Genomic DNA, 12,428 nt, shown 5'->3' on the forward strand with positions numbered 1-12,428 from the left:
ATGTTTCCATTTGAATTGATGGATATTTTTTTTCTAATTCTAACTATAATGGCATTGGAATTTTATTGGGAATCACATTGCATCAATGGACTGCTTTGGATAATATGGCCATTTTCACAATATTATTTCTGCCAATCTAGGGTCATGGAAGATACTTTATTTGTCTAGTAACCTTTGTCATTACTTTTTTTTTGGCATCTTAAGGACTTGCTTATATAGGTCTTTGTGATCCTTGGTGAGGTTTATTCCCATGTATTTTTTGATCCACTGTGAATGGAATATAATTCCTAACAACTTTTTTAGTAAAATCATTATTGGAATGTATGAAAACTAGTGATTTTTTTTAATTTTTGGTTTTTTGAGGTAGGGTTTCATTCTAGTACAGGCTGACCTGGAATTCACTATGTAATCTCAGGGTGACCTCGAACTCAAGGTGATCCTCCTACCTCTGCCTTCCTATGGCTGGGTATGAAAGCATGCACTACCACACGCAGCTTCAAAACTGGTGATTTTTGTAAGATTTTGTATGTTAGCATGTTGCCTAGGAATTTTGTTAATTTTTTTTTTCTGGCAGACTCTGTAGTGTATCATAAGTATAGAATCATGCTGTCTTAACTAGGAATAATTTTACCTCTTCTTTTCATATTTTGATCTATTTTATAAAATTCTCTTTTCTGAGTATGTTTTCTAAGGCTTTACTCCCTGTCTTGAATAAAAGTGAAGAGAGAGGATAGTCTTATTTAGTTTCAGGTATTCAAAGGAAATATTTTCATTTTTTTCTCTTTTAGTATAGTGTTGGCTAAAGGTTTATCATGTACAGATTATATTGTTTAAGATTTCTATTATGTCTAGTACCAATTTATCTAGGCTTTACAGCATAGAAACATGTTACACTTTGTCATATACCTCTGTGCATCTACTAAGATGAGTATACCATTTCTGTCCTTTAGTTTGTTTGTATGGTAAATTGTATTATTTAATTTCTATTTGTTGAACTAAACTTGTATTCATAGGATAGAATCAATTATGTTATGACATAAAATTTACTTGATTTGTTCTTGAATTCATTTTTCAATATTTTGAGAACTTTTGCATCTGTGCATCAAGGAAATTTGTGTATAGTTTCCTTTTGTTTTGGTGTGTTTGTGTGTGTGTGTGCATGTGCTTGTGCCTGTGTGTGTGTTGATTCAGTTTTGGTATAAGAGTAATATTAGCTTCAAAGTATGCATTTGAAAGTGTTTTTTTCCCTATTTTGTGGAACAGTTTAAAAAGAGTTGTTATTAAAACTTCCTTAAAAATGTTACAAATTTCCACAATGATTTCTTTTGGTCCTGGTTTTCATTGTGGGAAGGCACTTAATTACTGCTTCAATATTATTCCTTATAGTGATTCTCTTCAAATAATTTATATTATTTTGGCTTTGATGTTAGTATCTCATATGCACTTAAAAATTTATACATGTTACATGGTTACAATTGGATCTGTTTTAATAACTTTCTCTTTTTTCCCATTTTATATTTTGAATTCATTAGTCTCTTTTGTTTATTTTGGCTAGGGAGTTACTAAATTTGTTAAGCTTTTCCAAGAATTAATTTTGATTTGCTCAATGGATTGTCCTTTTAGTCTCTATTTCATTAATTGATGCCATAATATTTATATTTTTTTTTGTTTTTTTATTTAATTTAGAGAAAGAGAATGCAAGAGAGAGAGAGAGAGAAAGAGAGAGAGAGAGAGAGAGAGAGAGAGAGAGAGAGAGAGAGAAAGAGAATGGCCATGCCAGAGCCGCTAGTCATTACAAACTTCAGATGCATGTGCCACCAACCAGGTGCATCTATTTATGTGTGTCCTGGGGAATTGAGCTAAGTTCCTATGCTTTGCAGACAAGTGCTTTAATTGCTAAGCAATCTCTCAAGCCCATCCTTATCAAATTCTGCTCACTGGTTTTAGGATTGGCATCTTGTTGCTTTTCTAGTGCTTGAGTTAAACAGTATGTTGCTTACTTGAGATTAGTCTGAATTTTTTTTAATATTTTTGTTCATCTTTATTTATTTATTTGGGAGTAACAGAGAGAGAAAGAAGCAGATAGAGAGAGAGAGAGAGAGAGAGAGAGGGAGAGAGAGAGAAAGAGAGAGAGAATTGGTGTGCTAGGGCTTCCAGCCACTGTAAACAAATTCCAGACACATGTGCCCCCATTGTGCATCTGGCTAATGTATGTCCTGGAGATTCTATCTTCAAACTGGGGTCCACAGGCTTCACAGGCAAGTACTTAACCTCTAAGTCATCTTTCCAGCCCATAGTCTGAATTTTTAATTTAACCACTTATATCTATAACCTTTCCTAGTACTGCCTTCATTGTATCGTGGAAGATTTGGGAGATTTGTATTATCATTTTTAGTTCTTTCTGGATATAATTGAATATCTTCTATGATTTCATTAATGGACCACTGTACACTGAACAGTGTATTGTTCACACTTTTGTGGATTTTCTGTACTTTTTTTTTTGTTAGTTTCTAGTTTTATGCCATTGTGGTCAGAAAGGATACAAGGAAATGCCACATTTTTATATTCAAATATTTCTAAATATAGAAATAGCTTATCAAAAATATATCAACACCATCCATGAATTGTTCATCCTAATAGTATCTAAAATGATACATTTTGCCCTTTTCAAATATACATTCTTTCACTCATATATAAGAGAAATGAAGCCACTTTACAATAGAGTAAGAGACTACACATCAAATATTCATGATATGCTTTTTGTCATGATTTTGTCAGGAAACAATTACTCTTCCTGAGTGCTTTTATATTTTTTCTTTATTTTTGGGCATTTTAAATACTTGTTTGATTGCTGCATTTTAATTGGATCAGAAAGTGTGCCTCCAGAGTAGAAGAGCACTGCAGCAATCTGTTCAAACAGCTGCACATATCAGCCATTTGCTTGATGTTTGGTACCGAAAAAAAAAAAAAAGTCAGTTTTTAAAAGTTCTAAAAAAAGGCCATTGCTTTGTTTATTGTTTAAGTGGGCTATTTTCTTTAAAATCTGTACATTTAAAACAAACACAACTTGATTGATACGTTAGTATTCCCTAGTGAATTCTATCTGAAAATCAAACAAAATATTAAAATATTTCCATGCATCTTTTCTTTACTGAATTTAGGATCCTATTCTTTTTTTTTTTTTTTGCATTGAATTTGATTTTTATTTCATTTCATTTTATTTTTTATTTAGTTTTTTTTTTATTAGTTTTCTATTCATCAAATACAGGCAGTTTGGTACCATTATTAGGCTCTTTCTTGTTTTCAAAGTTTATAGGCCTTGAACATTAAGGTGAAACAAAAAAGTCAGACAGCTTCAGTAAAGGATTAGGGAATGGGTGGTTCCTCTCTGGAAAACAAAATTCAGAATGATGCAGAATGCACTGTTATGGTTCAGAACTAGAAGAGAAAATAAATGTGTAAATTTTAAATTACCTAATATAGGTTTCTCCAATACTCATATTTCAAGAAATGTTCCATATAATTCTCATTCAGTTATGTTGCCATGTTATTAGAAGTACAATTTAGAGAAAAAATAGTCCATTATTTCACTTATTTTTGGTAGTCTTAGAACTCTGAAAGATAGTACAAGGTTTGCTATTACAATAAATATGTAGACTCTTATATAGTTTTCATTCCACAGTACTCATTACAGTAATTTTAAATACATAGTTAAATATATATTTTAATTATAAAAATTGTTAAAATATAAAGTTAAATCATCAGTAGTACACCACCAATGACCAAACTGTAATAATCAAACAAAATATAATAATATCTTTCTGGGGTTAGATCTTTCATCATTTATCAAACTCATGGGTGTATGTTTGTATAATTATGTATATAAAATGAATAGAAAAGAATGGAATATGTTATCTTTGTAAAATTTTTATGTTGAGTCTTTCATTAATTCTATGAAACAAATGTTTATCGTGTCATAAGAATCATTCATCCATAACACTTTTAATCTTCCTTCTTTATTATAATTTTAACTAAGAAAAATTCCCATGCCAAATAACTTAACAAAACTGATAATCTATCATTCACACATTATCCTGTTTGCTACATTTCTGTTGTCAGCTTTCTGTGGTAAGACTTCAAAGTTAAATGTTCTTGAATCGGTAAATTATTTCTGCTATTGCAGACCTATGCTTTCTACAGAGTCAGCAGGACAAATGATGCCCCTTCTGCACAGCCGTTGACCTTAGTCTCCTCCTCTGCTCCGGTCCTTTCACACTATTAACAACTCGGTTTATGAATGAAGGGCAGTAGAGAGACTCCTTTCAAGCACAGCCCCATCCCATTATGTTTCCTGTATCTTCCATAATGTGATACCTACTAAGTTGTTGTTTTTACCTATGTATATTGTGTTTAAATTTGAAACATTGCTCCCTGTTCCACAAAATATTCTATTTTGATTTTTTTATTGAGCACCTTCCTGAATTTGTGTGGAAAATTAAGTGAGTCTAAAATATTTCAATATATCTCATATGTAAGTCTTCCATGTTAAAATCCAGTTTCTTATCACATTATGATGATGTAAGAACAAAGGGTAGAAGTCACTGATCATTTCATAATTACAAATATAATTGTGATAATTAAAAGAGCTTTATCCTTAAAATGAATCCAGTGAAACAAATGATAGGCCATGTTTTGTACTTAGGTTAGGAACAGGTTATTATTAGTCTTCATTTATACTACAAATACATTCAGTAACTTTACAAAAGTATTTGTGTTCTCTAAACAATGAAATGTTTGTGTTTTCTGTGTTTGGTGTATGCCTGTATGAGAAATATAGCTTGGTCTGCAGTAGCTTGCAGATGGCTTTAAGAATTAACTTTGATAAATTCTCTTGATCTTATTGTGCATTTATTATCAAATAAAGGACTTTAAGAAGTTATATTTTTGTTATACTCTCTGCTAAGAGATATTAACTATGGATATCAAAAGAAATTATTAATTTTAAATGGATAAAAAGTCAATAATTTTTATATGAATAAATATTGACATTTAATTAAACTAAGATAAAATAAAGGTTTCAAAATATATGAAATAAAAGTAAAAAGCTAAATAAATGTTTGTTTATGATGTGTAAGTAATTCCTGAAAATACAAAACCTAAAAGTCCCAAATCCAAGATTTAAAAAATATGAAATTATTTGAACATATGACTTAATAAGAGGGAAAACTATACCTGTATAATGCATATTAGCACTGAAAACATTTTATACAATTATTTTTAGGTTATATGTTTAAAGAATGCAAGACAAATGAGTTTAATATTCACATGTGTGTCCCATCCTTACTATAATCTAATATATATACACATATATATGTATGTGTCCAAACTATGAAAAAAATCAAACTTTTAATATGTTTCTAGTTGCATGCTTCTTATATCAAATATACTTAACCTGTACTTCATTTGTTATTTTAAGTGAAAATGGCCAATGTACATTTTTTTGGTTCTAGTAGTTTTTTTTTCTTCCTATATATAGTTTAAATGTTGATCTAAAATGATTATGTAATGACAAAAGTAGAATAAATGCATACGCAGAAAGCTTTTAACTAACTTATAATGAATAAAGCATCTGTTAGCACATTTTTGTTTTAACATTATACAAAGTTAGCCAAAACAATAAAACCTAGTGCCAGCAATGGCCTTTAAGTACACTTTCTTTGTTTATAAGGAATGTCTACCCCAGACACACAGCTTTCTTTCTTTCTTTTTTTTTTTTTAATTAGTTTTCTATTCAGCATAAACAGGCAGTTTGGTACCATTATTAGGCTCATCCATGACCTACCCCCTCCCCATTATTTCCTCCTTGTTGAGGTATATGGGTCATGCCTTGTGGAGTTAGCCCACAGTTATTGGTGTGATAAATGTCTCTGCATATCCTGATCCAACATGTGGCTCTGACAATTCTTTCCGCCCCTCTTCCGCAAAATATCCCTGAGCCAATGTTGGGTTCATTTTTTGGTCTGCTTTAGTGATGAGGTGTTGGGGTCCTCTGAGGCTCTGGCTCTCTGATTTGGTAGGAGTTGATTTTTCTCTGTGTTGGTCTCCTTCCCCCTTGTGTTGATATCTGGTTCATCAGGTAAAGAGCACTGTTGTTTGTTTTGCTAAATTTCCTTAGTTTCAGCCTGGCCTCTTTTGAGGTATGAAGGGGTGGCTCTCTCCTTAGGATCTGCATATATCTGAAAAAGAGAAGCAGATTCTGCAACAAAGAGTAAGTTAGTTCCAGGACAAATGAATTAACCCTTACTTTTTTTTAATAGAAGGTTTAATAGGTGTAGGCCCTCTTGTACCCCATGATTGATGGTAGCTTGATATTGGAGAGAGGGTTTATGTTTGGATATGATTCTGACTTGTTTCCCAGCTCCAGCTATGGGTCCTGTACCACTGAGGGGATCAATAATACAAATCAAGAGCAGTTGGTTCCCCACCATGGATGTGTGCCACTATTGCATTTGTGTGGGCAACACACCAGGTTATTTGTTGCAAAGTAGGTTAGACCATGAGTTGCTTGGAGAGATATTGGTTATTTCCCCCAGTCGCCCATGTAGCACCTTCTGGCACTAGATAGGCTGACTGGGGACTCCTGGCTTCCAGCCATGCCTTTCCATTTTACATGTCAGCTGCATATGGTGTTATCAGCAATAGGGTCTTACCACTAACCTTTGGTGGGTCATCAAGTACTCTGACAGAAATCTGTCATTCTTTTAGGAAATCTTGTAGGTTTCTCTGATCCAAAGCTCATTGCGGATGATAGCTCCACGCTGATACTGGGAGTGTAGGCAGAGCGCGACAGCTTTCTTTTTTTAAATATGTATATCATAGCAGGTTATGTTCTTTTATCTCCTCATGCTAGCTTCTGTTACCCTGGAGGGCCTCATCAATGTTGATTAATTACTGCGTTTGTCACCATCTCCCTGAGTCTGGTCAGACCATCATCTTTCATACCTCCCGAGGGCGCTGAGCAGGGTTTTTGCAGAGTCCAGTGAAGAAGAGAGTGAGGTTCCCTTTCTAAGTGATAGAGGGAGTTTATATGCCTCTTTATATTTTGGTGTTATTAAGACTGTCTTTTCTTAAGTGTTTTCAGTTAAATTAGTATGATTACCAAAATACCCCAAACCTACAGATTTCATGATTTTTGAACCTGTAATATTTTACCATAGTCATGACAGATTTCCCTTTCTGGTGCTTATTATACTTTTGTGTTTACTGTTTAGATCATTGTGGAATTGTTATAAGTCTGCTTATTGATTAAATTTTTAATAATCTTATTCTGTATAATCTATCTAAGGCCAGAATTGATTGGGCTCCATATTCTGCCATTATATCAATATTGATGATAGCTTTAAAGTAGTAAACCCCCATTATTTTCCTGCTTCTTAATTTACAAAAGCAGCAAATATTTATGTAAACTACAATTAGTTAATTGTTAATTAGTTCTGTGAAGTTGTTAAAAAATCTCTGTTATGCCAGTGTATAACATCAACTTCTTAAAATCATTAAGGAGTTATTTGTAAAATGCAAAATCAAAATTTGCAAGTAAACAATAGATTTTTTTGGTATTGGGTTATTCCACATATTATAGGTTCTGTATCTTGAAATTTGGTATAATTACATGTTATTTTATATAAAAGGAAAACAACTATTAAAAATATAAAAAGAAACTTCTTTTATTCAATGTCTATCTAATAAGCAATTTTATGAATAATGAAACCTAAATGATTTACAACTTTGAATTTTTAAAGGATATTAGCAATGCTTTCCTAATATATGTTTTAAATATATGACACAGACACATCCTTAAAACTAGATTAGCACTTGTTAGATAACATAATTACTCAAAACATGTCTGTGCCAAAAATACCACCATATATTCTAAAGATAAAAGAATTTGAAATATTTTATTCAATTGAATTTTTATAGCACTTTCCTATTTTTATTGCATCTATGTCCAAACAACTATACTAGTTTAATTACATAAAAGTATCTTAATGAATCACATCAATTTAGTATAGTACATTCTAATCTCTTGGAATCTTTAATGTATAATGAATTTGTACTATTCATTTTATAACCCCTATTTTGCACATTTAAATGTTTTTTGTTTGTTTGTTTGTTTTGTGGTTTATTTGCTTTGTTTTCTGAGGTAGGGTCTCACTGTAGCTCAGGCTGACCTGGAATTCACTGTGGAGTCTCAGGGTGGTTTTGAACTCATGGTGATCCTCCTACATCTGCCTCCCAAGTGCTGGTATTAAAGGCATGTGCCACCACCCCTAACTAAATGGTTTTTCATAGAAATTAGAAATTTATTTTTTTCAGTTACTTGAAGACATATACTTCCTTCATATTTTTCTTCTTCTATAGAATCACCCAAAGGCCCATGAGAATGGAGAACCCATACTGAAGGAAATATTGATATTTAATTTGATATTTAATTTTTTTTGAACTGATTTTATGTCACAGTTAAAAAAAAAAAAAACTTTGGCTAACTAAAGCTTGCAATGCCTTCTGTGTGACCTGTAGGTGTTCAATTTTATTTGTTTTGTGAGTTAAGCACTAATTGATGAAGATGAACATGTCTTTGTATTGTCGAATGCACAACTAAATCTTATAAAATTTTAATATTTTACAACATACTCAGCAAAATCTAAAATTTAGATATTACCTATACATAAAAGTGATGAAAAATGATCTATATATTCATATTTTAAAAATCATAATGGGGCTGGAGAGATGGCTTAGTGGTTAAGCACTTGCCTGTGAAGCCTAAGGACCCCGGTTCTAGGCTTGATTCCCCAGGACCCACATTAGCCAGATGCACAAGGAGGCGCATGCATCTGGAGTTTGTTTGCAGTGGCTGGAAGCCCTGTCATGCCCATTCTCTCTCTATCTCTCTCTCTCTCTCCCTCTCTATCTCTGCCACTCTCAAATAAATAAATAAAAATGAACAAAAAAATAAAAATATTATAATGTAAGATGAGGCTTTAATGACATGCATTAATGAATATTTATCTCTTTCATCCTTAGATCAAGTGTGTGATGAGAATGCTGAAGTCAGGGAAAATGTTATTCCATAATTTGCCTATGTCTGTAACCCAAAAAACTCCAAACAACTTAGCCTTCTTTTAAGAGCATTTTGAAAATACTTAGTAATTTCAAATTATTAAGCAATATGTTAAGTATTTATGTGAATATCTTTGTAGTACTCAGGAGTCTATCCTGCATATTATACAGGAAATGTCTGTCTAGGGTTTGAACGAGGTCAGTAGATTTAGCATTGCTGGTACAATGAATTTATTACCCATATGTTTTCTTTCCCTTTCTCCTTTTTTCCATTTTTTTCTTTCTTTATTTTTTATTTTAGAGGCTGGACTTAATGTGAAGAACACTACTTCTCTCTCTCCTGAAAAGAGTTGCCACTGATATTTTTACTGAATATAGTACGGAAATGTTTCAATTCACAAAGGCTGACCACTGACCTGCTGTCTAGAAGAAATTGTCCCTGGGAGCGAAGCCGACGTCTCATGCCAGTGGAACTGGCTCCCTTGATCATGATTCATTCCTTTTTAAAATATTTTTTTTTCTTCTGATCAAGAAGTATTTTTTTTAAAAGGAAAGAGAAAAATAACATAATTGACATCAAGTTCTGTATCAATCCATCTAACATTGCCATTCATGGTTTAACAGACTGTAGAATCTTGAATAATCTATATCACTTTAAACAAATAAATGTTTTACTATGACACAGTGTGCACATTGCTTTATTTTTGGAACTTTTTCTTTGTGTGAATGGTGATGTGATTTTTCTAAGTCTAATAATGTTTTGATTTGTTTGTTTGAATGTTTGTTTGCAAGGTCTTCTTCTTTCCCAGGTTCATCTGGTCTCCTCTCAGCCCAGTTTAGCTTTAAACTTTTCACAATCCTACTACCTCACCTTTCTGAGTACTGGGGTTGAAGACAGGAGCCACCACGACTGATTTGTGATGCTGTTTTCTGTTTAGTTGTTCAAAAGCCTTAAGGAATCACAAACATCTTTACAATAGTACAACAATTAGTTCATGTTTATGGTGCACCCACTTCCATGGGAAGCCAGTAAACATATGTAAATCTACTTATATTAATGTTAAGGATCATGCAGGACAGACCATGATAGATTTCTTCTCCTGGTGTAATTTTAGGAAATGAACAGGTAAGATGATTTCAATTAACTTAAATTGAGTCATTATTTTCCTAGAAGTCTAAGGGAAGAATAGAATTCATCAAATTCAAGCCTTATGTATCTTATAAGTCCTTTTCTCCAATTTTGCAAAACTTCAGGTTAAATAAGGAAATGGATTAAACTTAACACCACATATAAAGAAATGGGTATATCTTTGATGTTTAACTAGTTCTAATAAAGTCACATGTAAACAGTATCTTCAATATTTTATAACTTCTCTCTATTGGAAGCATCCATAAGCTGCATTTATCTAGGTATCTACTCATGTTTTCCAAATAGTCATAAATATTTGTGTAAATTTTGAAAAATTCAGATTAGTTCTTACAATATTTGGCTTAAAATATTTTAATACAATATTAGCAGTATTGTTTTACCAAATTAATGCAGGTCCTCTCAAACCTAAAAATTATATTTCTACTCCTTGACCATTTAAAATAAAAACTATGCTAAATTATAACTGTTTGATACTGACAAAAATGGAATATGATTATCAAGCCATCTAAAGTGAATATGTTAATTACTCAACATGAGCTGGATTATTACAAATATCTAAACATTCTAAGAACAGTTTCATTTTCTATTCATTTGATAAGGGTGTCTTGGATTATGATCAGAAGCTTGACACCACAAAATGGATATTCTCCCAGACACAAAACACTCAGGACTGGAATAGAGTTAACAGGTTTGAATTATAATTTTGTGATGATTTGTGAATTGACAACTATTTCTCTTTTTCCTTATCATGGAAAGAAAAAGTGTGCATGTGTCTACAAAAGTGCTTATGTTAAAAATGAACACAAACTAAATTAATAGTTTTTGGCTTGACAAATCTCTTCTAGTGTACAATTTTTTTCTCCTCCAAAATGATTGGAACATGGAATGTATTTCTTGGTCACAGAAAGGAGCAGCATTTTAAGAACTTTCCTTTGAAATCTCCTTACTTTCCTTCAAGGATATTGTCCTTTCATTGGCCCACTCCCTGGGTGCTGACCTCACTTTTCTTTATAGTAATATACAACCAGAATTTATGATATGATCTGAAATTTACTTATCCTATATTTGGAACAGCAGTTCTATTGTTTGGAATATCAGAGTTTATGATATAATTGTTTGTTAACTTATCCCTTATTTGGAATACCAATTCTATTGTTTGGAATAGAATTTTTAGTGTGTTAGAATTAAAATTCTCACCCTGCACTTTGTACAAATAATCTCAAAGTGTGCATTTACATTTGTATCTAATCAAACATTGATGAAGCCCTCATGGATACATTCTTAAAAGAGTAATTTTAGAAAAGTGTGCTATATAATTTTCCACAACCACAATAATAAGTTCTATTTGATGGTAGAAACTCTTGTATGAAGGAGTCTTATAAAAACATAGACACATAACTAAGGGATATAAAGGAATATCCACAAAGTTCCACCTGTATGTGACAAAATATTTTGAAAACTAGTTGGAACAATTAATTTCAGCTGAGCATATTAGAATGTAATGGAATAACCTCATGGATAGCAGAGAATCTTAGCCACAAAATTAATAGATATAAACATTCCTAAATAACTTGAAAATTTATATGTGACATGAATATTAATAGATCTTATGCTACATCTTATAGCTAGGGATTTATAGAATATGTTGAGCACATACACAGAATTCACTATAAGGATATATTGAATGTAATGTAGTTGGGATTTATGAGGAAAACTGGAAATGTAACTCTTTCTGGTAAAATCTATAATTATTTATAAAATCATAATAATCTCTAGAGTGGAAGATCAATAAAATGTATAGTTGATTAAAGAGGTACTTAAACCTTAATAACCTTTATTATTAATTTTAATTTAATAACCTATTGATTGGGTTTTATAATTATTTTTTTATTTTTTGTTACATATTAAAATATTACATGTAGAGTGTTTTCCAAATATGTCTTTGATTATTTTTGTAGCATATTCTTAAATTCAGATTATTTCATCTTCCTGTTAGTTTGACATAGTAGTTCATTTAACATTATGTTTTCTTTTTAATTAAAATTCATTCATATTGACATTTCTTTTTTTATTTTTGTTTTATTTTTTTCATATTGACATTTCTTATGTTTACTAATTAAATATTTTCAGATATGTTTTTTTAAAGGTTTTTTGGTTTTTT

General features: G+C 31.5%; 1 protein-coding gene across 4 annotated transcripts in view; it reads left to right on the forward strand.

The window, feature by feature from the left end:
* Lrfn5 (leucine rich repeat and fibronectin type III domain containing 5) overlaps window positions 1-9,797 on the forward strand; it is a 297,517-nt gene extending 287,720 nt beyond the window's left edge. For all 4 annotated transcript variants that reach the window (XM_045154968.1, XM_045154966.1, XM_045154965.1 and 1 more), the window contains one exon: window positions 9,419-9,797. In XM_045154968.1, coding sequence (XP_045010903.1) covers window positions 9,419-9,431 — 13 coding nt within the window. In that variant the 3' untranslated portion in view covers window positions 9,432-9,797. The remainder of the gene's footprint in view (window positions 1-9,418) is intronic.
* Window positions 9,798-12,428: the final 2,631 nt, after the last annotated feature.

The sequence above is a fragment of the Jaculus jaculus genome, chromosome 7 (genome assembly GCF_020740685.1).
Source record: "Jaculus jaculus isolate mJacJac1 chromosome 7, mJacJac1.mat.Y.cur, whole genome shotgun sequence".
Lineage (NCBI taxonomy): Eukaryota > Metazoa > Chordata > Mammalia > Rodentia > Dipodidae > Jaculus > Jaculus jaculus.